Source organism: Lepisosteus oculatus, chromosome 28 (assembly GCF_040954835.1).
Source record: "Lepisosteus oculatus isolate fLepOcu1 chromosome 28, fLepOcu1.hap2, whole genome shotgun sequence".
Taxonomy (NCBI): domain Eukaryota; kingdom Metazoa; phylum Chordata; class Actinopteri; order Semionotiformes; family Lepisosteidae; genus Lepisosteus; species Lepisosteus oculatus.
The window spans coordinates 8,636,810-8,662,861 of NC_090723.1; the positions used below are offsets into that span (position 1 = coordinate 8,636,810).

The 26,052-nt window shown below is 49.6% G+C and overlaps 1 protein-coding gene across 1 annotated transcript in view; it reads left to right on the forward strand.

Moving 5' to 3' along the window:
- Window positions 1–25,219, forward strand: part of itga3b (integrin, alpha 3b) — a 42,436-nt gene extending 17,217 nt beyond the window's left edge. Inside the window, exons 2-26 of the mRNA XM_015362293.2 lie at window positions 7,269–7,396; window positions 9,448–9,530; window positions 9,943–10,192; window positions 10,423–10,518; window positions 11,032–11,233; window positions 12,485–12,678; window positions 14,191–14,279; window positions 14,679–14,815; window positions 15,144–15,227; window positions 15,340–15,407; window positions 15,604–15,740; window positions 16,280–16,435; window positions 16,808–16,905; window positions 17,304–17,478; window positions 17,692–17,769; window positions 18,227–18,306; window positions 19,176–19,253; window positions 19,398–19,500; window positions 19,725–19,901; window positions 20,394–20,507; window positions 20,595–20,708; window positions 21,178–21,276; window positions 21,463–21,588; window positions 23,137–23,293; window positions 25,129–25,219. Coding sequence (XP_015217779.2) covers window positions 7,269–7,396; window positions 9,448–9,530; window positions 9,943–10,192; window positions 10,423–10,518; window positions 11,032–11,233; window positions 12,485–12,678; window positions 14,191–14,279; window positions 14,679–14,815; window positions 15,144–15,227; window positions 15,340–15,407; window positions 15,604–15,740; window positions 16,280–16,435; window positions 16,808–16,905; window positions 17,304–17,478; window positions 17,692–17,769; window positions 18,227–18,306; window positions 19,176–19,253; window positions 19,398–19,500; window positions 19,725–19,901; window positions 20,394–20,507; window positions 20,595–20,708; window positions 21,178–21,276; window positions 21,463–21,588; window positions 23,137–23,247 — 2,977 coding nt within the window. The 3' untranslated portion in view covers window positions 23,248–23,293; window positions 25,129–25,219. The remainder of the gene's footprint in view (window positions 1–7,268; window positions 7,397–9,447; window positions 9,531–9,942; window positions 10,193–10,422; window positions 10,519–11,031; window positions 11,234–12,484; window positions 12,679–14,190; window positions 14,280–14,678; window positions 14,816–15,143; window positions 15,228–15,339; window positions 15,408–15,603; window positions 15,741–16,279; window positions 16,436–16,807; window positions 16,906–17,303; window positions 17,479–17,691; window positions 17,770–18,226; window positions 18,307–19,175; window positions 19,254–19,397; window positions 19,501–19,724; window positions 19,902–20,393; window positions 20,508–20,594; window positions 20,709–21,177; window positions 21,277–21,462; window positions 21,589–23,136; window positions 23,294–25,128) is intronic.
- The last annotated feature ends 833 nt before the right edge of the window (window positions 25,220–26,052 follow it).

The window sequence follows — 26,052 nt, forward strand, 5'->3', positions numbered from 1 at the left end:
ACCTGCTGGGGCTGTTATGTCACCTGTAGAATCCGTATCGGCGGAGTTTCACAGCAAGCTCTCCTCCCCGGTACGTTGCTGAAAGCCAGTTATCGACATATGTGGCTTCACTGATCAGGGTGAATGAATGAGATGCTTTGCAGAAGCTGTGATCCGCGTTGTTCCAATCCCTCCCTAGTGGCTGTTGTTCACTGAGCAGTATTGAGCTGTCTCTGAGCAGAAAGCCACACACGCAGAGAGAGCTCTGGCAGGGAAGACTGATCTGTCTGTTTGCCAGAGCTTAAGTGAGGCCTAACATTGTTACCACGTGTAGCTGTTACTGTTTGCAGAAAGGAAAGTGTTTTATATTCTTTTATACTCGAAAGGGGCAACCTGCTTGTGTGTAGATTATATTTCCCATGTAGCTGTCTCGGTGTGGGTGAGTCACTGATGCATTGTTCACATAAACCACACAGGACAATTTCCCCTTTCACTGCAGATGGAAGGGGGACTCCCAGCCGGTTAATATTATTGAAATTAAAGGACTCGTTCCACATATTTCAACTTGCCTTGTTCATTCATTGTGGGGAAGCTCTACAAAGGGCCTTGCAGGGCTGGATTATAAGTAAAATGTAGTGATCATCCCCAGTCTACGCTGACGTGCTTTTAAAACTGAGAGAAGGAGTTACTTATTTACACAAAGTGTTGTGGGAGCATGGAACAGGTTTCCCAGCCACGTTGTTGAAGTCGATACTCTGGCTGCTTTGAAGAAACAGCTGGATGAGATCCTGGGATCAATTCTACCAAACAGGCTAGACGAACTCTTCTCGTTTGTAACCCTTGATCTTAAGGGCTGTGGGATGGTGCCCCCTGGGAATGAAAATAATTTTAACTCATGTTTGCGTTAAGAAAGCAAGGAAACTCGGTGTCCCCTGCAGTTGCAAAAGGGAAAAACGCATCATGTAAAGTTGCTTTCTTGCCCGATTTTGTACGGAACCACAGGCAACTGGAAAGAAATTCCAGGAATGTTCCTCCTGTTGGATGCACTGGGGATCCAGTTAAGTACTCAAACTCCTCTCCAGGCACTTTGGCACGCTGGCTGTGCTGGGGGGTGTGATGGTGGTGGTGGTGGGGTTATATTGTTAAAGCAAGGATACTGAAGACGATCACAGCACTGCCTGTCCCACTCCGGGCACACAGAGCGGTCTCTAAAATAAAAGGAGTATTTCAGGATGACCTTGCTCTTTTTGCCAGCTGCATCCTGGACCAGGTGGGGGATTGTGGGGGAGGCGTAGGAAGTGAGTAAGCTGTGAGTAAGCTGCCAGGGTGGTGTTTCTTGGTATCAAACCAACGTCCGGTTCCTGAGCATTTTGATAAGGTTTTGATTTTTGATTGGGGGGGGTGACTCACCTTTAACTTGCCCCATGCTGGACATGAGGGCCCTGGAGCTGCAGAATCTCAGAGGGGTGGGGGTGGCTGCCCACTCTGCCCGAGTGCCAAGCAGAGCCAGGGTGTGAGCTGGCTGCCCGCCCTGCTGCCCTCCGCATTCCAGATTCCTGTGTTTCTACAGCTTTCGCTGTGCGGGATTGAAAAGCACTTTGAGGTCACGTGTCACGAAAGGCACATTACAGAATAAGCACAGGGCACCCTGTCTCCTAACTAGGTTTATTCACTCGAGCTACCGCTGGCTTGGATGTATGGGTGCCCAGGAAGCTTTGGAAGAGAAGTCTAGCTTATCCAACAAACCTGAATGCACTTGGTTGAGGGGCTTGATTGTTCCATTATCCCATTAAATTCATGCTGTGAACCCTGAACTGTGCTCTTGCGGAACAATTACAAATGCTCATGTTCACCTTCAGGAGCATGAGTCCTTGTTACACGCTGCCATCAGTGTGCAATATAATTCATTCATTTGTCCTTTTTATTGCAGTCCTTAAAAGGGTGAAAAATGAAGAGGGCATTCAGCCCATCTAGCCTGTTTGGTAATTAGTAGCTAATTGATCCAAGAATGTGGAAAAAGCCATTTCCTGAAAGAAGCCAGGCTATTGGCTTCAACAGCATGGCTGGGTAGCTTGTTCCACTCTCCCACAACCCTGTGCATGAAGATGTGCCTTTTGTTTTAGACATTTGCATATAATTGCACTTCTGTGTGGTCAAAGACCACAAAGAAGCTGAAGAACTCATGATTAAACTACCTGATTGTATATCTAGAAGCCCTACAAATACAGGCCTCGCAAAAAGATGGTGCAAAAAAGGTGTCTTAAAAATCATTTTGACTAAGTGTTCTTGTAGGGAACAAATATGATCAAAAAGAGAAAACATTCCACAAAATAGTAAACTGTAGTCGTTTAAGGCATTTCGTACTAGAGGAGGGTACACTCGCACAATGTGCAAACACTTGGCCAAGAGCAGACTACGACTCACTGCTGCACCATGAGCTCCAGGTGAGGGGGCCTGAGCTCTGCCCCCAGCCCCCCCTGGTGGACAGGTGAGCTTCCATTTCACCCAGAGGTGAGCTAGGCTCTCTAACCCAGGCACGACATGGAGGACAGGACTGAGGCTCCACAACCAGTAAGGTAGACAAAACAGCCAATGCATAGATTAACGTATTCACAATAATATGCACCATATCAAAGGGCAAAGAGAATGCCTTTTGTTCCAGGATGATAAGGGCAGCAGGTGAACAAGAGAGGACTCAGAGATCACGTGATGAGGGTGTGCACTGCTTCTCCCCTCTGGAATCTAAAAACTGCTGTAGCTAATTACATTGCCGTGTGTGTTTTAGGGGAGCTGTTTGAGAAATATGCCAGTTCAAGGAGAGAAACCAGGCGGTCGTACCAGTAGGTGATGGCCCAGGACAGATTTTTTTTCTGTATCTGTTATCCAAAAGATGAATCAAATTCCAGGGCCTAGTGCCTCCAGTGAGAGAGCAGTCCTCCCTCTTCAGGAATGAACGCGGTGTTCTTTCTCCAGTCTCCCTCTTCTAACAGTGCAGTGCACCTCCTTGACTCTTCCCACGCTTCTGGTCCTCCAGTCTTGCCAGATCTCCTGTAGCTTCATCTGGAATCTGCCATGCTTTTTAGGGACTCACTGTAACTAAGCCATCAGTAAAATGTCTGTGCAATGTTTTCTGTGTGCATTTGATTTTCAGGAGAGGTGAGAATTCGAAACCGATTGCAAAATGGTTTTTAAACCATTACATGCTGATTTATATGGGGCCATTTTTTATTTAAATAACTTCAAGTTGATGGGATCATGTTTTCTATAAATCGCCTGTAAAATCTACAGTATCAGAGTGCAATAACATTGCTTTGTGTGTGAGGCCATATTTACTTGGAAAGCAGGCAGATGGAGCCAGGCCAGATTGGCAAGTGGAATTAACTCTTATCAGTGGGTTGTGTGTGTGTGCACGATAGCTGCCTGTAGTGCAGAGGGTGTGGGGCACTGACAAGTCAGCTCTCTCAGGTGTGCTTTCCTGGTGAACATTAACCCGGAGACAAAGCCTGCAGGAGCCAGGTACACACAGTTGCCACTCCCCTCTCCATCTACGATGGAAAAGCTGCAGTGAGTCTCTCTCTGTGCAGTAACCAGAAGAGCAAAAGGAAGCTGACAAATGAGAGGAGGCCACTTAGCTCACTGATCTTGTTAATTTGCTGTAATTAATTAATCTGAGGATCTCTTCCAGACCCTTCTTGAAAGAAACCAGGGCATCAGCTTCAACAACATTAATGGGTAACATGTTCCAGGCCCCTATAAATTGCTTTGTAAAGAATTGCCTCTCATTCTATGTTTTAAATGCAGAGAACATTAGTTTCGACTTGTGTTCCTGTTCCGCTGTTGGATCTAAAGAAGTCACTTGAATTTATCCTATTCCTTAGAGGATTATGAATATAGTACTTCAATCAGGCCCTTTTGCAGGTTTTTGATACTGTATATTTTAGGCTGTCAGTGTAGTATATGACTTTGAGCCTGGGTTTAAAAAAAATGGCTAAAGAATCATTGCACAAAATTCAGCCACTGTAACAGCTGAAGCATTTTTATGTCCCTTGTATGTCATTTTATTGATGGAAAAGTTTGAAAAAGACAGCAGTGAACCCTGCACTTATCAACTGCAATTAGTATCAATAAAATGCGAGGTTATAAATCAGGATTCATATTTTCCTTGTTTCTTTAAGGTCTGGTTGTGGCTGACGTTTCCAGAGTGAAACCGCGGGTTATCGAATGTGTGTCTTGGGGGCACCAACACGTTTTGGCTCATTTGAATAAGGCAGCTTCACCCGTGCGTGTCTGATCATGCAGGTCCTCTAATTCCACTGCCTGGAGATAGAGAAAACATTCAGAACAGAGGGCTGTGTAGCTCTCAGGCAAGAGAATCTCTTCAGTCCTCTGATTGCCCATAGTGAATTTTACCACCTTTATCCTGAATGTTGACTTCCCTTGCCTTATCATGCTTTGCTAAACCTTTTTAACTTTTACTATGGATTTTCTCCTTTATTCCATTTCATGCTTTTTCTGGGCCTTCCTTGGCAGTAATCTGCTTTTGCTGTGATTTTGCATAGTCAGCTACTCTCTCTGTCGTTTTCATCCATTTCCCCTGCAGGCCTATGCAAGGACATTCCAGAGTAAAGTTCCAAGAATTTCGATATTGGTCTGCCGTCTCTGAAGCAAACATACCCCTTTTGTTTTAATGGTGACTTGATTGTTTAGTTGGGCAGAAAACCCTCTGCCAGACAGCAAGCGATACGATGTTTCGCCCACCTCCGAGGCCGAGACAGGGCGCCGTCTTCCCTGCTGACTCAACCTGGGGCCTAGCAGCTAATCTGCCCACTTCAAAGCATCTCCCCCCCCAGCTGATTGCTGACACAGAGGTTGAACAAAAAGGGAGCATTTAAATGAGATTGTCCCATTTATCTCCTTTTAATCGCGGTCGTGTTCTGGCACGCTCAAAAACGAATTCAACTTTCACCCCCCCGGGCATCGTTTCCTGGCTCTCCTGTGAAACCCGATTACGAGGCCCGCACTCCTGGTGTCGCCCCGCGCCCTCGCGCAGACCCGCTCGCTGCAGCAGGGCAAGGACAGACCTCGCCCTCTCCACCCGTTCACCTCCCTCTCTGTCCGCCACGTGAGCAGCCGCTGTGTTGTGCAGACGGGGAACGAGGAAAGGTCTATTCCCTGCTGGAAAGAGAAGAAAGGTGTAAAATCTTGGGGTGTGATTTAAGTGTACACCTGGAGAAGGCTCCACAGCCGAAACGTTGTTTCCTTTCTTCTCTTTCCAGCAGGGAATAAACCTTTCCTTGTTCCTATCCAGCCGAAGCAGCTACCCACCTGAACTATTGTGCAGTAGGTTTAATGATGATAATAGTTTCTCACACTTCTATAGTGCTTCTATAGTGCACTTTACAGGTCATGGGGATCCCCTCCACCCCCACCAGTGTGCAGCCCACCCCCACCTGGATGATGCAACGGCAGCCATAGTGCACCAGTACACTCATCACACATCAGTTGTCAGTGAGGAGGAGAACAGAGTAATGAAGCCAATTCATAGATGGGGATTATTAGGAGGCCATGATTGGTAAAGCCCAATGGGAAATGTGGCCAGGACCCCAGGGTTACACCCCTTCTCTTTTCGAGAAATGCCCTGGGATTTTTAATGACCACAGAGAGTCAGGACCTCGGTTTTACGGCGCATTCGAAGGACGGCGCCTGTTTACAGTATAGTGTCCCCGTCACTATACTGGGGCATTAGGACCCACACAGACTGCAGGGAGATCAGCGCCCCCTACTGGCCTCTTCCAGCAGCAGCCTTAGTTTTTCCGAGGAGTCTCCCATCCAGGTTCCCACCCGCTGAGCTCCAGTGGGCTGCCAGCTGTGAGTTGCAGGCTGATATGGCTGCTTGTCAACACACCTCCTGTGGATGATGTGATTTGGACATGTGAGTGTCGCAAGTAGAAATATAGAAATCCTTCGTGCCCCCCACTCTTCTGCTCCTCTCAATTTAAATTCAATTTAAAGAGCTTTATTGGCATGGTTGATAAATTACAGTGTTGCCAAAGCTGTAACAAACCTTTTTGCTTTCTGCTTCACTCAGCTTTTCTCTCTGTGTGTCTTCCCGTCTTTTTAATCTCTCCCTTCACTCACTTTCCCTCTGCCATCGCCTCCTCCCTCTCCGGTCTCGTGGTGCACAGTACAGCGCCCCCTGCTGTTCACCCAGTGTTTGGATCACCAGTCGAGTGGTAAACGAGAGAGAAAAATACAGCACAGCCAGCCAGCTCTTTGATACATTCCAGCAGGTCTCTGAGATAGTGATAAACTCTAAGCAAACAGTCACTGGCAACAGAGCTGGTGTTAAGTGACTGATGAGGTCTTTGACCCAGGGCAAGTGCAAAATATTATTTGAATTGCCAGAAAATGTTCACACTCTGGAAAGGCAGTCTTTGCTCCAGTGATTATATGCTAGCTGCAAATACAATTAAATACTATTGCAAGTGTAGCTGGTGGTTATTTTTAAAACCTGTACTGTTCACCTTACTGATACTCCACTTGATGTCTGTGGTTAATGTCAGTGCTGAATTAATCCGATACATTAAATCGGTGTCCTTTACTGAGGTTACAATAGCTTGTTTTGGCACAGGTGCAGATGGGGTGTGTGGTGTCCTGTACAACACAAATACAATATGTTATTTTAACTGGTGTTAGATCTTGTTCCAAGAAAAATGTTTTGTCTGGCTCAGGCAGAAGCTATCCCTAGTATTATTGCTTGTTACAGTTTCTGAAGATGAGTGCACATATTTTCCTGGTAAATATGAGGGAATAGTGAGTGCTGTAAGGGAAACCCAGTTATATCTCCAAGTATCTGGAATCACCCAACTTGTGGCATTCCTCACACCTCCTGAGAACTGTAAAGACGTAGCAGGCAAGGCCTTATCCTCAGTGTGTCATTCTGCGAGATGCAAAGCCGTGATGTCAGTGACCTCACAAGAGGTTGGTGCAGAGTTGAAGGCAATAGCACACCTGTCTAATGTGTCTTTTCAGACAACCTAAAGGGTTTACGTTCTTTGATTTGAAGAAATAAAAATATCGCCAACAGGAAGCCAGTTTACACCCTAAGTAGCTGTTGAAGTGGTGCCCACAATTTGGGAACGAGTGGTCCCATATTCAGGGCAGCAATCAGCTCACAAGGTCTGATCAGCTACGAATTTTCTCTAATTTTTTGGAATGGCACTATGTGTTTGTTTAAGCTGAAGCTTATGGGTTCATGTCATTTTCCTCTCAATTGTTTTTGTCCTCAGACTCTTAACGGGAGCTCCGAAAGAGAAGGCACTGCCCCAGGTGAAGGCAAACGAGACAGGAGCCATCTACTCCTGTCCAGTGACCACTGACCCAGATGACTGTACCAGAATGGGCCTGGTCGATGCAGGTACTGTTATACCATCTGCAGCCCAGGCAGGCTGTCTGGCTTGGAAAACTCATCTCTGTTGATTCAGCCATCTCATCCGGGTGTTACTCGTCGGATACCAGATTAATAAACAATCGGATTCTATTACATTCAGTTTTTAAAAAAATAAATTCCTGTAACTGATTCTGCATGCATGTCACCTTATCTCAGTTTGCCGTAGGAATACAGGAAAAGCTTTGGCTCATCCCTCTTCTTAAAGAGACCTGCTAATATGTTAGGGGGAATCAGGCTACCCCAAAGTATGTTAGATCACTGTCACGTAGTGGGACAGTGGTTCTGTTCAGATCGCTGGCCAGAAACATTGCTCAAACACTGCTTAGTGCTGGCAGATGCGTATTATTTTGCCTTTATTAGGGGTCATATAGGGCCTGTGTTAGATAATTATTACTGATGTAGGGTAATATGGACCTTCCTAACCTTTATAAAGGGGTTTGTCAACGACTGCTTAGGTGCTGCTATGTCCACCATCCAGAACTGCCACATGTTGGCTTGTGACAGAAGTGTTATTAGATATTGCCCTTGGTCAAGCTGCTCAGAATCCCAGCCGTAAACTATAGGACTCCCTCAAGGGGGGAACTGGGTGGGCTTCTAGCTGTGCATGTTTAATACATCTGGCCATGGATTTCCAAGTCTTGCATGTTGGATTCTTTTATATTGGCAAGAAATATGTTTTTAAGTGATTCTTTTTTGTTCAGGCACTGTGAAGATAATAGTGACTGTCAGTGGTGGAAAATAATTGAACATCTTTTATGTGATCTGAGGCTACCATGTTGGCTGCTGTCAGCAGTGTTGTGGTTCTCCACACGTCAGGAGTGACGATGGGTTTTTATCTGAACAGAGCCCACAGACTGCTGTGCCAATGTATGTTTACCACATCTGACACACACTGAGGTTGCTGACCATTTAACAGAAAGTAGCAAACCTTGTAGAGATGCTCAGCTCTTTAATTTCACTGTCCCGTGTCTTTGTAGGCGCAAGGAACATGCAATTTAGAAAGCGAATGACAGGCATACTTCTGTGTAGCAAGAACAAAAGTGTGTAATACTGACAATTAGTGCCTGTAGGTGCCAGGACTGAATAAACTGGGGTTACACACTTATTCACAACATACACCTCCATGCCTACCTAAGCACTTTCCTCACAGTACATCATTGCCCGTGTCTGTGACCTTCCGTGTCAGGCCCTGCATTAGGCCCAGTGATCGAGAATGGGTCTGTCTCCCCTCTCATTACGTTGGCTCGTAGGTTAACTCGGTATGCCACCTGCAAGTTTTCATATGTCGGAGCTGCAACAGAGGTCAGGTCCCTCTCTGTCATAAGATAATTGCAAAGCACCATTAAACTTTTGATTGGGAAGAGGAGTGACAGATTTACACTTAAAATCTGTTCAAGTTAAAGCTATCGTTGCTAGAGCTCGGGTTGCAGTTTTTCAGAGCGGTGCCTCTACAGTCCCGCCTTACATTTTGGATCATTTTTTCCTGATCATTTGGATTAGTGGGCAGCACAGGGTTGTGGTGGTTAGTGAAGTAAGGACGTCAGCTTTGTGGGTTTTCTCCAGACGCAAGTCAAGTCCCATTAGCTGAACACACTGCTTCAGCCATTAAGACACCGACAGGTAACTAAGTTCAGGGGGGTAGCTGCGTCAGCATGCGTAGGCAGCAAAGGAACAAGTAATAGGATCATTCCATGCTGAAAAAAAGAACAAAGAAAACAACTTTTCGGCTGTGGAGCCTTCTTCAGGTGTGATCACCTGTTCTACGGCCGAAACGTTTGTTTTCTTTCTTCTTTTTTTCAGCATGGAATAAACCTGTTACTTGTTCCTTTACAAGTCAATAATGCACACTGGCTTCTTTCAAGAAACAGCTGGGTGAGGTCCTCAGACCATGAAGATCCGGCAACCAAACTGGGGTTTCTCTTTGCTCTGTTTGCATTGATGGTGTGCCATGGTATGGAACTGACATGCCAGTCCAGGATGTGCCCAGCATGCTCTCTGATCCTGACCTCTGATTGCAGTGGAGAACACCGAGATGGTGGAGGGGATGTGGCTGGGCGTGACCGTGGCCAGTCAGGGAGGGCCGAACGGGGGCCGTGTGCTGGTGAGCGTCGCACTCCCATCTTCTTGAGTCCTGCTCGTGCTCTCATTTTCTCTCCTCCTCTGCTGGCCTCTCTCTGCCCCCCATTTTTTACATGGGCTTCTGTCTTGCTCTCTCCCATCCCTGAGCCCTGCAGAGTTCTCTGCTCGTCGTTCAGCACAAGGTCTTAATCGGCCGTTCCAACTAACTTTCTAGAGTTGAGCCAGTTCCAAACCGCTGCCCTGGAACGTGTAGCAGGTGAGGATTTCCAGGGATTTAGCCCTTCCGAACTTGCTTCCAAAGTCCAGAGCTCAAATCCTGGCAAAATCCCTCTCCTGGTCTGTTTGCCTTCCGTTTCTGCAAGCGTCGTCGCTGCTCTGTGCTGCCCCCTTCTGGAGCCTCTGTGTAACTGCGGCCTCTCTCTCCCCGTGAGCAGGCCTGCGGCCACCGCTTTGTGAAGATCACGTGGTCGGGCTCGATGGAGCAGAGGCGGATGATCGGGAGGTGCTACGTCCGAGGGAACGACCTCCAGTACGACGCCAACGACGACTGGCAGACCTCCCGCTACGAGGTGTGCAACCCCAACCACGACATGGAGCTGGAGGGCATGTGCACCATGGGCATCTCCGCGGGCATGACGGAAACCGACGTGTACATCGGCGCTCCGGGGAGCTTCCTGTGGCAAGGTGGGCGGCGCCCTCTCCGCGCAGGGAGGTGGGAGAGGTTGCCGAGGGCATTTTGCATCGGCACAGACGCGACAAAAGCTTTGGGTGCAAGCGCGTCTGGTGCGGTTGAGGAAGGCGGAGCGCGTCTCCAGCTTGAGGGACCTTGGGGACAAGGCTGTCCCTGTTGCAGTTCCTGGCCCTTGGCAGAATGGCTTTGTCACCCAGCTGTGTGGTTTGTTTGTGGTTTCCAGGAAATGTCCATAACACCTGGAGGAACCCCCAGGAGTCCTGGGACTCGAATGAGAAGTCCTTCCCTGACCTGCGTGGCCAGCGATACCTCTACATCGGTACAGTAATCCGGTCCATCTACTTCAGCCAGAGTATTCAATGCCAGATCGTGGTGCCAGGCAGCGCTTGCTACAGGAGCTTGTTTGGTTCTTGCTGGGGCAGATGTGAAGCAGCATTTCTGTCGGGGACACCGGGCACACCGCCCGCCCGGGGTTGTCCGGCCTCGGCCATTGGCGCTGTCCTCTCCAGTGCAGGACACCAGCAGATGGTTTCTTCTCCTGCACCTGGTTCCACTTGGTCCCCCTGCGGGGCCGCAGTGGTTCATGAAACCCACATTTTCAAATAGGGGAGGAGGGGGAATGGAGTGTAACAGCAGATTGACAGCTGGTCCCAGACAGCGGCGGCAGGAAGGAAGCCGGTTTGGCGAGACGGGACAGCTGGTGTTGCTGCAGGGGGCGGCGGTGGGCGCGGGGCGGGTTGGCGGGAGGGAAGTGTGTGTGGCTCTGGAATCAGGAGCAGCCCGTCCGGGCTGGGGGGTTCCCCACTAAGGCCGCCGTGCTGTGTCTTTGCAGGGTATTCCGTCCTGCAAGAGCAGAACGTCCTGCGGAAGAACTCGTACACGCTGATCACCGGGGCGCCGCGCAACGAGAGCCGGGGCTCGGTGATGCTGGCCGATATCGATGCCACCCTGACCCCCCGCGTGGTCCTGTTGGGGGAGCAGCTGGGCTCCTACTTCGGGAGCAGCATAGCGGCCACTGATCTGAACAAGGATGGGTAGGCTGGGCAGACGGGCACAGGGGGTACCCGATGTACGCTGGGGTTGGGAACCCCAAAAGTCCCGACTTGTAGTGCGATGATGAGAAGACATAAGGGCAATAAAAATAAGGGACGTTTGGACCCTATGAGTTCAAACCTATGGGAAATAAACGAATGGGGGGCTCTTCCCAAGTTTCAGGTTTGTCATGTGTACCCCAGTACAATGAACTGCTTCCTTGCGTGTTTCCTCCTGTGAAAAGCAACATGACAGACACATTCTTAGGATCAATGCACTAGAGTAGAGATGGGGGCGTTTTACACTAAGCTGTCACTCATTTCTATCATGACCTACCAGTGTTTTTCACATGACACCATTGTAAGCATTTTACTTTTTTTAATGGATCCAAGCACCTGTAGATGAGATGCATCTGAGTCGTGCCTCTTCTCACTGGCTCCGGGCACCGAGATCACATGTGCTGAAGGTCGTCCTTGCTTGCTCTCACCACCAACTCTCTTAAACGCAAGATACACTCTTTAGATTGAAAACGCCTGTACCCAAGATCGGGGAACCTTTTATATCATGTCCCCAATATCTCAACAACGTAAGTGTGTATATGGGCTTCTGAGTGTAAGATGGTGCTTTCTGAAGATCACAGCAGATTTAATCAGAAACAACGGTGAAACGCAAACTAGAAGACACATGTGGAAACGACCGAGTGTGGAAGATGATCAAAGAGCCGGTCATCGATTTTAGAAAGCAGGGTGGGGACCACGCCCCTATTTACACCAATGGGGTGGCTGTAGAGGTGGTTAGCAGCTTCAAGTTCTTGGGTACCTTCATCAGTTATGGTTTAACGTGGTCCCAGCATGTAACTGAAAGTTAACTAGGGAGCAAAGGGATCAAAGCAAGTTTTAAAGGACACCTTGTGATAAAGCTCTAAATGCCAAAAATATAGAAAACTGCGTTAGGGTGATTTATTCACTATGATTTAATCAATACTGATAGTTTCTTTATAACTTCAGCTATAATAAACGGACTGATCTGCATGATTGTACGAAGTTGATCAGCACTGTGTCATAAAAATCACGACAGCCCAGTAGACAGTCACTTGGGGTTACGGTAGACTCTTTCTCTTTGAAGGCTGATGAATGAGCCCTCCAGATGGGGCCATTCTCAGGTGAAAGGAGGTCTGGCGCTTGCTTGAGCCAGGCCGAGAGGAGCTGGGGGGGACGGGTCCTCATGCCTCCTGCTCCCCTGTGTCCGCGCAGGTGGAACGACCTGATCGTCGGGGCCCCCTTCTACTTCCACCACAAGAGGGAGCAGGGCGGCTCGGTGTACGTCTTCATGAACGAGAACGGCTCCTTCCGGGACGGGGCCAGCGTGGTGCTGCCGGGCGCCCCCGGCTCCGGGTTCGGCATCGCCGTCGCCGCCATCGGGGACATTAACCAGGATGGCTTCCAAGGTGAACCCCTTGTCTCTCCCCTCCCCTCCTCCGCCCCAACCACCCCGCCTGGAGACGAACGGAGTGGCTCATTCCTCCCGAAAGCTCGTCTTCATCTGACGGTCACTCTTCATCCTCCTCTCCTGCTGCTTCATCCACACGGACTGCCCTTCCTCCCACTCGGACTCGGACTCTGCAGGAGACAAATTCTCTGAGTCTCTTCAAATCTCAAAACCCTCCTGTTTTTCTTTTACTTTTTATTGCATTATCTTTCCTTGGTCCTTGTGTTTGGGAAAAGTGCTTTAGAATTAATTATTACTATAACATATTAACAATATTATACAATAATGATATATTAATATCGTATATCTATATAAATACATGAATCTATTGTATTAATATATAAGACTTATTATTGTTATGGAACAAGTATTAGGTTTATTCCATGCTGAAAAGAGAAGAGAGAAAACACAACGTTTCTGCCGTGGAGCCTTCTTCAGGTGTTATTGTTATTATTAATAAGAATAATACTTCTTAACAGTTTAATTTATTCAAAATTCTCAGCTGCCATGTAGCCTTTTGGAATGAGGCATTCATTCTTCCACAGCCTTGTGCTTTTCGATGATCTGGTTAGACGTGAGGTCCCAGGACAGAGTGGACCACAGGCAAGACTGTTTTACCATGAGGGCTGTGCAGTGTACTGGCGCAGCCGAGATTAATGAAACAGGCAATTTGCCTGCGTTGCGCTGCTGCCACCTACTGGCGTTCTGTAAAGTTGCAGCACAAGGCAAACTCGGAAGACCCGCGCTCGCTGGTGGAAATACAAGGACCTGGACGGCGACAGGGGCTTGTTTTCATCAGCTTCCCTGTCCAGAATGAGCCATAGAACAGCAGAGCCCCTGCAATGCACAGTTCGGTCTCGTGCTCGGTCACCTTGTCCACAGCCTCAGCCGAAGGCCGCCCAAAGTGAGATGGCATTGAGCTTCAGACATGTCACAGCCTTGCAGAGCACACACGGGGAGCCCTGGCCTGTCCCATTGTGGGAGTCGGGGGGCTGCAGTATTTTGACAAGCGATTATGTGTGCATCTGGCCTTTTGCGCTTGAACTAAGAGAGATCTGCCACACCACAACAACGTTAACATTACAGGGCTCTGCGCTAACAGCTGGAGCATCTGAGAGAGTGTGCGAGACGTCCTGGTGGTTTAATTTCCTGGCGGTGTGTTTGCATGAGGACTCTTATGAGATGCATGCCAAGAGCTTTTGCATACCGCTTAACGGTAAACCTGCCTCAAGACTCCCCCTGCTTCCCAGAGCAGCATCACCTGAGGAGGACAAGATGACAGCAGAAGCAGAGGACATCTGCAGACTGAGGTCCCCTGAGGTTCTCGCCATTCTCCCTCATGTTGAGTTGAAGTGCATTGGAGTGCCGCCACTTACTGGCGTTGTGTAGCAGTGCAATGCAATCCTGAAACCTTACCGAACTGCATCCGTTGTACATTTCCTTGCCAATCTCTAATCTCCTTCCCGTGCAGATTTTGCAGTCGGAGCCCCTTTCGATGGCTCGGGGAAGGTGTTTATCTGGTGTGGCCGTAACAAGGGGATTTCTGCGGAGTACAGTCAGGTAAGTCGTTCAGTGTGCCAGAGCCATGTGCCATTCGCACAGTGTGAGAGCAGATGTGCTTTTTCACAGAACGCCTTGGAGGTTTTAATGAATAATGAATTTCTCACCCCGTACTTAAAACGTTTACTTAAAATTATTATGAGGGGGCTTCTGACTGCTATTTTCTGTCCCCATCTTTACATGGGGGCCTCACTAGGAGGCTGGAAGTGAGTGTGTGTGGGGGTACCCCTGGACACGTTGCCTGTGCTTCTTAAACCTTCACAGGCTTGATGTCTTTTTATGGGGGGGGGGGGGGGGCGACTCGTGATTCGACTCTTGAACCCCATTTGACAATCCCCCGCAAAGAGATGAGGGCACCCCTAAAACCGTGTCTGACTGACGCTGTGCTTCTGACGGCAGGTGATTGAGGGGCAAGAGGTGGGCAAGGGTGGATTCATGACCTTTGGCTACTCCATCGCCGGGGGGCTGGATGTGGACGACAACAGCTACCCTGATGTCCTGGTGGGCTCCCTGGACAACAAGATAGCCCTGCTCAGGTGGGCCGCAGCGCCGGACCCCTCGGAGCGTCCCGTCGGCTGCTTTTATCCGTTTGCTTCTTCTGTCAGCATGCATGTGCATATACAGGGCCTGCGTATCCGTGAGGCTTGGGCAGAAAAGTAGTCTTCCATTTTTGATTCCTCCTAAAAAACATTTTCCTGTGAAAGCTCACAATTCCTATCTGGATCCACTTCACAGCTTGGGCTGTTTGTCTCTGGACCTGAAATCGGATCAGAAAGCAGAAATCAGACCAGATATCTCCCTCTTGCCTCTTTTCCCGATCCCCAGATATCTCAAATCCCTCCTCTTTCCGTTGCTTGGTTTCAGGGCTCGGCCAGTCATTAATCTCTCCACGACGTTTGCCGTTGAGCCCAAGATCGTGGACCCCAGTAAATGTACCTCAAACTCCTGGTGAGAGAGCTGCAGAAACGCCCGTTGTGGTCTGTTATGAGCGAGGATTTTATTTATTTTATTCATGCTCGTCCTAAGCTGCCTCTTACTGTGTGTTGATGGTGTTTTCCAGTATCCAAGTGAACCTGTGCTTCTCCTACACACTGAGCACTGGCAACAAGAACTTCAAGAGGAACATCAGTGAGTTCAGATTCCTGTTCTGTACAGGAGGGAGTCAGTAATGCTTTTCAAATGCCTGGTCTGACTCTGGTTTAACCCTGGTCTGACACCGGTCTGGCACTGGTTTAACCCTGCTCTGACACTGGTTTATCACTGGTCTGACATAGTTTTATCACTGGTGAGCCGCACACCAACCTGTCTGTCTCCCACCGCTCAGCTCTGGCTTATGACCTGAGTGCCGACAGGGACCGGCGAAGCCCACGAGTCCGATTCCTCAGCAACAACCAGAACACCTACAGAGGCTCCTTCTCCATGCCCGAGACCAGCTGCCAGACCCTCGAGCTCGTCCTGGTGGTAAGGAGAGCTCAGTCCACGCAGGAAACATGCCACAGGCCCTCTCCTCCTTTTCCAGGCAGCTTCTGGAGAGTCTGTTATTTTTAATTTGATGAAAAACCAGAGCAATGTAGGAAAATAATATTTAATGTTTTTTTTTATTTCATAAAGTTAGTACAAGGGCTGTGCACATCTGTTCGGTTTCACTGCCTTGTCTTCATGTAGCTGACCCACGTAAGACTGGTTGCTCTATTTTATCCCTCCTTTACACCAGTGCTTTACTGTGCTGTACTTCTTTCACTTCAATTACTGTTAATTCACACAAATTGTACTCTTCTTTTACTGGACTTTACTGCACTGTACTCTGGTTTTGCTTATCAGCCACTGGGATTTATGTATTGTACTCTGCTTTTACCGTAGTGTTCCTTTACTTTTATAAAGGTTCCGGGGGCACCTGTGTGAGTGTCTGTATCAGTATTGAGTATACGTGACTGAAAATGTCATTTTAAGAGGTGACTGGCCTGTTAGTGAGAGGAGGTCTGCTCTCTGTTTCCTCTCAGGACAGTAACATCCAAGACAAGCTGCACCCTGTGGTGTTCGCTCTGAACTTCTCGCTGGCGGAGCAGACCCAGAGGGGCAGGGGACGCCGGGCCCTGCAGAACCTGGACGGGTTCCCCATACTGAGAGAGGGGCACAAACTCTCGGAGACCGCCGAGGTACCCCCCACCAGCACACTGAGTCCGAACTGGCCCTAGTCGTGACAGAAATGGCAGCGCTAGTGTCGGACGCAGGAGCAGTTGCGTTAGTAAAGTGGAAGTGGTGTTGATAGAAGCAGGAACATTCATGTAGCAGTAGCATTTACCATGGCAGTAGTATTAGCAGCACTAGTAGTAGTAATTGTAGTAGTACTTGAAATGGGCTTTACCTCTGTAATAAGGACTCTTGAAAGTGAGGGCAGTCCTTCAGAGCTGTCCGTTTCATATTGAATGACTTGGTTATACTGGGTGTGAGAAATTCGGCCTCTGCAGCGAGGTAAATCCCCAACTCTTGGTGTCCCAGGGTCAGTTCCTTGTGCTTCTTTCTCTCAGATCAATTTCCAGAAGGACTGCGGCGATGACAACAGGTGCAGGAGTAACCTGCAGCTCTCGGCGCTGTTCGCCAGCGAGCAGCAGGTACCCCTCCCCAGGTGCGTAGGGTCGAGTGTGCCCGCCCTTCAGCTACAGGACCGTGTCCGGGGTATGCAGGGGAAGTATCTGGAGAGTGTCCAGGGGGGCGTGTCCAGGGGGGTCGGGGGCGTGTCCAGGGGCGGTCGGGGGGGGTGGCCAGAGGATGTGTCTCAAGAGCACTCAGGTGGTGCCAGGAGAGTGTCCAGGATCTGTGCAGGGTGTGTGGGGAGAGTTTCTGGGGTGCCTGGGGTCCACAGTCCTGGAGAGTCCCTGGGTCCAGCTCAGGGTCTGGCACAGCCAGGCTCATGCAGGTACAGTTGGGTGCTGCAGCGCTCTCGCTGATGTGAAGCTGAGGTGTGCTCAGACGCCGGTGATGCGCTGGCTGAGCTCTGCCCCGTGTGTGTGTGTGTGTGTGCAGTCAGGGCGGCCTGCAGGTCCTGCAGTACAGCACCAGTGTGAAGAAGCTGCTGCTGGTGGTGAACGTGACCAATCTGCCCTCGGGGGCCGCGGAGGCGGAGGACGCTCACCGGGCCGAGCTGAACGTCACCATCCCCGCCGCGCTGCGCTACTCCGGGGTGCGCTCCAGCCACTCGGTGAGAGCCGGCCTCCGCGCGGACTGAGCCAGGGGTCGGTGTGTTGACTCCGGGGTGCAGGAGGGCAGCAGTAGCTCTGCGGGGGGGGCATGCATGCTTGCAGAGTCGAAGAGGTATGGGGAGAGACTGGGGCAAACGTGTGCACGTGGGTTAAGGGTGGACAGCTGAATTAAATGTGTGCTGGATGTCAAAGTTCATTTTGTGAATCCCCAGGACAAGAAGAACATTGTTTGTTCTGCAGACGAGACGTTGCTTTGCCAGCTGGGAAACCCCTTCAAAAGCAATGAAAAGGTACGGAAAGCTTTGTGCTGGGCTGAGTCCCTCACTACTGCCCCCTGCTGGGTGCACGGGGCACTGTGACTCCTCAATGGAGTTTGTGATCTGTGCTGCATAGAAGACCTAAAACCAAATTTCCACTTATCTCTTAAGTTTTTTTATCTAAAGGGTATCATGTAAAGTAATTAAACTGTAAGTCTTGCTTAAGGGGATAATGCCTATATACTTAATACTTATAGTGGTAAACTTAAGATTCTTACATTGTTTCAGCATCACGCAGAGAGAAAGATAGTGCTCGTCTTGCACATGAATCGAAACCAAACTAGGAATCTCTGATGGCAAAGATGTCCATCGTGATGTCTTTTCAGACTTTAGCTCATAAACCAAAGAAATGTTTCTGGTTTAAGTGAGTAAAATTTCCATTTACCGATCCCTCTCTGACCCCCAAACTCCCCTGTTTCCCCTCCTGCAGGCCACAATCCTGATTATCTTTGAGACCTCGGGAATCAACTTGTACACGGACAAGATAGAGACCCAGCTCCAGCTGTCCACGTGAGTCTGCGTCTGAACCCTGCAGGGACGTTCCCTCATCTCATGAGGGGGGTGTTCGCCCCAGCTGTCCCCTGATTTCAGCCGTGGAGCCCACCCCCAGCGCAGAGCTGGACAGATCTGCTGGCTGCGTCTCCCAACAGCTGTGCAGATCCCCTGCAGATTCAGTTCAGAGCAAGCTTGTCTTGTGGGACTCTCCCTGAAGTGGGACACGCACATCGGCACCTGTCATAGGCTGGAGTGTTAGTGCTTAATTACACTGTGGAGTGGAATAATTACTGCAAGATTTGAACTTAGCTGTGCCGCCCTGTGTTAGTGACCAGACCGTTTCAAGGTCTCCTAAAGTCCGATATGAACTGACTTCTTCAAAGACCCTGAAGAAAACCACTTAAATCTAAAACAAACCAACTGGTCACATACTCCATGAGGCTGTATTGTATAACTAGACTTTACTGACAGAAAACAAAGACAACATAAAATATTTTCAACCCCTAAAAAATACCCAAATACCCCTGTAAACATTATTCACAACTGAAACACCAATTGTGCATTATTCACAATTTTGCACAATGCATTTAAGCACCAGAACTTCTCAGTCACCCAGACTGTTCTATACTGTATAAAAAGGGTTAGGAACCTGGAGCAGTTCAACAGTTCTGCAGGGCAGATGCTGTGCTGCTGTGTGTTGAGCTCAGTAAAGGCTGAATGTATAACAGGCTCCTGTTGCAGAATGTTAGTGAGACCAGGACAGGCACTCCTCCAGCCTCCTTACACAGCTGGCCTTCGCTGAAGGCTTGCCTGTCCTGCTCCACCCTCCTGCCACTGTGTGTGTAGAGGCTATCAGCACGCCCCTCTGTGTGTGTGGTCCGCAGGCTGAGCGAGCAGAGCGACCTGAACCCTGTGCCGGTGCTGCTGCAGGTCGTGTACTCCGTAGACGTCACCTTCTCTATGTAAGTAGAAAGCAAGTCCCGCGCTCCCCTGCTCCCTCTGCACGGCTCAGGGCAATGGTGCCTCAGTGCTCGTTAGGCACAGGCAAAGCCCAGCTCAGTGGCCTGGTATTGTTGCTCAGTGACGAGAGCAGCTTTCCCCTACAGGACGCAGTCTCAAGTGAAGACCTCCTTCAGTGGGACAGTGATGGGCGAGTCAGCCATGAAGCAGACCAGGGATATAGGAAGCCCGGTGGACTTCACCTTCAAGGTGAGTGTCACGCAAACGGTCCGGAACCGGACCCGATCGGGGGCGCTGGGAGGAACAGCCTGATGAAGATCTGAGTATCGCTGTCATCACATTCTCTGGCTGCCAACCAACAGCGGGTTGGAAAGTTTCTGCACTCAGACAATTGCCCTCCTGTGGGTTCGTGCCTCTGCTGAAGGTGGTGTTCCTGTGGCTGGCAAGGTGTTTGTCTCTGTGATTGCTCTCAGGTCCAGATTCAAGGGGAGCCCCTGGGCTCCATCGGCACGTTAGAGGTGGAGATCGACTGGCCCTACGAGGTGCCCAACGGCAAGTGGCTGCTGTACCCAACGGAGGTGGTGACTAGGGGCACAGCTGAGACTCGCTGCGTGCCGCCCGGCGACATCATCAACCCACTCAACCTGACTGTGAGTCTGCGTCTGGCTTGGCGTCACCTGGGCTGTCTGGGCTCTGTCCTGCCAGTGGGCAGAGTTCCCTGTGCTGCACAGAACAGCAGACATGTACAAGCAAGTGATCGTAGACTGCATTAGCCTCCTGGGGGCCTTGTGTGATTTTGGTTCTCCTTGTATAGAGAGAGCGCCTGACGTGCGTGACATGAAATGCATTTTAATACCGTTGCATCAATAGTCCGTCCCAGAATTCCTTTCTTCTCCACCCAAGTTCAGACTCCCTCTTTTCTTTTGGGTGATATCGGCTTTTTAAAACTTCCCTTCAATCGCTCCCTCCAGTTTCCTGCCTCCTCCCAAAGGCTAAGTGCTTCATTTGCACATGTCCAAGGTATCCTGCCCACAGGGTGTAGTACCGCCTTGTGCACTCTGCTTCTGGGGCAGCATCCAGGACGCGGCACCCATCGCCAGGAGTTAGAACATTGTTCTCTCTCTCTCTGTCACTGTGCTCAGCTGTCCAGCACCGACTCCGGCCGGCGGAAGAGAGAGGCCGATGGGAAGGAGAAGAAGGTGGAGCCCCAGGCGGCCATCACGGTCCAGAAGGCCAAGAAAGAGGACTTCCTGCTGGTAAGCAAAGAGCCGGGCACTGGGTGGAGAGAGCCCTCAGACTGGCGCTGGGTGTTTTAATTCAGCGGGGTGTTTTTCCTCCTGCAGGACTGTGCCGTCTCGACGGCCAGGTGCGAGAAGTTCACTTGCCCTCTGCGCAACATGAGCAACGAGGCCCAGGTGACCGTCAGAGCGCGCGTGTGGAACAGCACCCTGCTGGAGGTGGGTGCAGGGCTCTGCAGCGCTACCTCAAGCTGTTTTCCCAGAATGCAGCTAAGTTTACGCTCTCAGTGGGTTATTAGAGCAGTCAGACTTGACCACCACGCTGTCTGATTGATTGCACATATTGTTCAATTTGCATTATCATCAAACCATTCCTGACTCCTGTTCTTGTTTTTGTTTTCCCCACATAGTTCTCGTGTCTCCCTTTAAAGTTTATCCCTTCCAAATGTTTCCATGTTGCTGTTCTGAACACCTCTGGGTTGCTATTGTTGCTAGTGGGACATAAGAACAGAATTGCAGACTCAAAGGTTTTCTGGAAGCTGTGCATCAGTAATCAGTAAGGTCCTCAGTAATTGCATTGGCTCCAGAAGAGTTGTGAGCTGTTTTCTGGCCACGTCGCTAGAGGAGCAGCTGATGGCTCAGTGGCCTTCTGCAGCCCTTGACCTGTTAGGACCCTGTCTGTGCCCAGGACTACATCAACGCCTGGCAGGTGAAGGTGAAGGGCAGGGCCACCCTGAAGCTGCAGACGGACAAGCCCACCATCAGGATGAGCCAGCAGACGACGGAGGTGAGCAGGGCTGGGTTCGAGAAGGGGAAGCACGTGGGTTGGGCCACCAGGGGAGCTGTGATCTGACATGACAGCAGGCAGAGCTGGAGGACCAGAATGTCAGAGTCCGATGTCCTGCATGCCCACAGTCCTAGTCATGAGCCTCATGGCATGGTGTACACTCAGTCTGTTGCTCCCTCCTCTCAGTTTGAAGTGCAAATTCTGCCCGTGCTGGGCAAGGAGGTGCCCTACGAGATTCCGCTGTGGATCATCATCGTGGCGGTGCTGGCTGGCGTGCTGCTCCTGGGCTTGATCATCCTGCTGCTCTGGAAGGTGAGCCCCTCTCTCTGCTGCTGTCTGATAACGTCAGGTCTTGCTCTTCAGAGTTCCAGTGGGTAGTCAGGAGTTCATCCGTTTGTTTCCTGAAAGAAGCTTGGATGTTGTCTTTATCAACATGGCTGGATAAGTAGTTCCATACTACCACTAAGTGTAAAGAAGTGCCCCCTGTTATCACTTTTAAACGCACTTCCATGCAGTTAACATTTGCGCTGTCTGGTTCCTATCTCACTGGTGATACGATAGAAATCTGCTGGGTGATCTTTTATACCTGTAACAGGTGGATGCCGAAGACTTTGGATCAGATCTCCTTGTAATCTTCTCTGTTCAAGACTGAAAAGGTTCAGTGCCTTCAGCCTGTCAGTTTCGCAAGTGCTCACCACACCCCTCCAACCTATAATCACCCCGTTTCCGTCGGCACAGAACTGCCGTCTGTGTCGTCCGGCCCCAGTTACCGTGAGGACTGTGGAACAGGTTCTCGGGCCTCACCTGGTCAAAGCTGAACCTGTTCCTCCTGCGAGTCTGTCCGTGTGGCTGTTGTATCTGCTGTGCTTCACGGCTTGTGCCATCACCCTCCGAGTCCTGTCAATTGTAAGATCAAAGAGAAAATGAATTGCAGAATTAACAACTACACACTAGACCACCACTCACATTAGACCACCTTTTCTCCTTTCTCCTTTGGATCAATTCAGTCTGGTTTCTCTCATGAAATGAAGCACAGCAAATCTCATTGCTGCAGCGCAGGAATTGTGGAAAAACTGACAATATGAAATGGGATCAGCAGTGCAGTTCATTAAGCAACAAATAGCCAGCATCTGGACCTGTAACAGACCTCCACATTGTTCTTCCACATTCCAACATGAGTTTGCTGGCACTGACCCAGCACAGAGCACTCAGTGTGAAGAGGCTGTATGTCAATTAGTAGGCAGGTGCTCGCTGGAGCATCATTAATGTCAGCTCAACACTTTGGCCATGGAGAGACTTCATGTGCTGTAATCAAGGTGATTCCCTGTCAGGTGGGGAGGCTGAATCTCTTTGAAACTTCCGAAGGGACAGACACTGCTTGCTATGTAAACTTAACAGAGGCTGATAGAAGTGCTTTTTAAACATGTTTGTTTCTTTACTCAGCGAATTACAGGGGGTGTTCCATGAAGGCATCTTAAAGCTGTCAGTTCGCTGTGATCCTCACAGCAGGTTGCAGTGGATAACATTCTGGTGGAGATTAACCAATACTAACATTTAATGCCTACAGAGCGCTGTCATTCAAAAAGCTGAATAAAATCCCCCACATGAATGGTAACGTCAGGATTTTCCCCATGGAATGCGATGTAGATATCTGCCTTCACTCTTAGCCTCTACACTCGCCATGCCAGGCTGCCCAATACGGGGTGTTGGTGCCCACTCCCTTTTGTGCTTGGTGTTGCTCATTTCAAAATGGCCAGGCTCTGTAGCGTCCGTTTGCTCCACCGGACGGGGGGTCCCATCTGCTCCCCGAAGGGCCCTCGCCCGGCTGCTCTCTTCAACCTCCCTCCCTGGTTCCCCCAGTGCGGCTTCTTCAGGCGGGCCAGCAGGCGAGAGATGTACGAGGCCAAGGCGCAGAAAGCCGAGATGAAGATCCAGCCGTCCGAGACCGAGCGGCTGACCGAGGACTACTGACCAGGGGGCCCCGAGGGCCGCTGTCGTGTGCCGCTGGGCAGCGTTGGTAATGAGCCTCGACCGCGCTCTGTCCGGGGGAGGGAGAGCGATGGGGGCAGGCGGGGGGCAGCATCCCAGTTACAGGAGGAAGACCGTCAGATCATCATGGTCGGAAACCTCCGCAGAGTAAAGAGCGAAGGGAGAGCAGGCGGCAGTGAGCTGGTGGAAATCTGGAAGCACTGCGCAGCTCAGTCTGACCTCTTCCAGACGAGACCTTCCTGGAACTGGGAGTGCAGCGCAGCAGGGTTAAAAGAGGAGCCAGTCTCTTCGTGTAATAGCACGGTGTTGGTCACGTTTTGGCAATTTTCATGTATCAAGAGGAGGATCTTCTCTCTTATTTACCATCGACTCGCAACTTGTGCGGTCGGCTCCGGAAGATAACAAAATATTGGAAAAATGCTTTATTCTCTGAAAAATTCCTCAAGCACATCTACGAGAGCTAGTTTGTGAGCCTATTCAGTTGTCTTCCTTCTCAGTCGTTTTTATACTTATATGTATTATCTTGAATTACCGTAAGAGGTTAGCAGGGGTAAAACTTGATTATATGTGAATTTGGCTTTACGTGCTACTCAAAATCCCTAACCCCCAGGTGAGTCACGAGCCGACTGCTGTGAAGCACCGCAGGGCCCCACAGTCAGACACTAAACCTCCTCCCACAGACTGGCTCCTTTTTCTCTTCTGTGGACCAGCAGGACTGCTGGAAAGCCTTGTCTGCTCTTGCACAAAAATAGGCTCTTCTATTCTGCTGCGTTCCAGCGCGTTTCTCATGACTGCTCAAGAGGGCTTTCATCTCTCTCTGCTACACCTGCACCTCCCTCCCTCTGGAGCAAAGAGCTGTGAGAATTACCTAGACAGGCGCTTAGGTTTGATGTCAAGGAAGGAGATAGATCTGGACAGCATCCGAGAGTCCTTCCCAGACAGCGGTGTGGACTCTCCGGATGTCGTCACATTTATGTCCTTCCCTGCCTCTGTCACAAATTCTTAAGTGTCTTCTGATATTTCTCCTTCCAGGGACATTAACCTTTTTTCCTGTCTTGGGAATGCTATTTTTTAGCTACTCCTTTGAAAATACTTAACGTTTTTTTTCCTCTGTAAGAGAAAACTGCTTTACTCCACTAACCACTTTATTCTTTCTTTCCCCTAACTAATGGCTTCCTAAATAAATGTACTCGCACACTGTTTTCACTTTTCAGCCAGATTAATCACTCCCTTTCTCTCTGTTTCCTCTAGCTCACCTCCTGCACACGATCAGTGTCCTGTGTGTCCAGGAAATGTAGACACGCTGGCTTTTCTTTGCTCAACTCTTCCTCTTTCTTCACAGCTGTCATCTTTCTCCCTTCTTGCTTTTAGACCTTGTACTCAAGGATGCAGTAAAAGCTGAAACAGTTCCAGCATGCATGAGAGTTTTAAGTGTCGCACAAGGCTTAGTGAAAAGTGCAGGGTGACCCAGTGCCTGTCTCCTGTCCAAAAACCTTCCTGTCTTACCTAGTTACAAATTTCACGATGGGGAGGTTGGTGTTGATGCCTGCCAGACCCACGGTCCTGGGTTCGAATCCAGCTTGGGGTCTTGCTCATGAGAACCTGAAACAGTAGACAGATGGGGTACACAGCCCTCAGAAGTACCCCAGACACAACACTGAGCACAAGCTCATCTTGCTATAGAGTTGACTTGCATTAGCCAAGTAATAGATGTATAGTAAAGTAGCTGTTGAACAGAAGCTGATCATTATTGGGACAAACCTTGATTCAGAAGTAGTAGCTACTGCAATGAAACAGAGCATTTGACAAAGTTCACTTTCATGGTCCTCGTTGTTGTTGTTTTTTTTCCTCCTGTTGCGGCAGTGTGGCTTCTTTAAGCGAGCCAGCTACTACAGGATAATGCCAAAGTACCATGCTGTGAAGATCCGCAAGGAGGAGCGCTACCAGTTCAACGAGGGCTTCCTGACCAGGAGTACCAGGAAGAAGCACTGGGTCACCAACTGGACCGAAATGCAACGCTATTACTACTAATCCCTCTAGCCCCTCCCCCTGGTTTCTGTGGGAACTCCTCATTGGAAGATGGGGAACTGCACTGCACAAGCTCCGCCTCTCTGAAGCCTGGGCGTGGCCAGTCCTGCCCAATAGGGTTGTGGCGTCCCAGCCGGAAGGCGACTGCTGAGTTTCCTGTACCTTTACCGACGGTAGGGGAGATGAGGTAAATGCCTGAGCTGGGCTTATCAGAATATTTTGTTTTCTAGTGCAATATTGTAGTAGCTATTCTGTTCAGACAGGATAGTCACAAATTTCAAAATATTTTGATAGAGTTTAAAAAAAAAAAACATTTTAAAGGGGCTATACTTTTATCTTTTTCATGTGTGAAACCACTCCATTTCAAAAATATATTTTCTTATTGGATCTTTTTGTGCCTAAACTGCCTCAAGCCTAACACCTCCCTCCCAGTTGCACACTGCTTGAATTTGACTCAGAGATGCCATTTTTACCTTAGGCTTGTCTAGGGATTGAAAACCGTGGTGAGCTGACCCCCAGCATTGTTCCAGTGCTGTAATAGGATTTAAAACTGGTTGTCATTTTACCCCCCCTTACCTTTTGAAGTCCTGGCTTCAGATTTTGCGCAACTTGTGCAACTTGTGATGCTGCTATTGGGACTTCATATTGTCGCGTCCTGGTGCCTTGTTTTTAATCTCGAATCGCCAGTTAGTTTTGAAACCCGCTGATGGCCAGCTGTGTGTGTGTGTGTGTGGCCTTGCTGTCCCACACTGCAGCAGT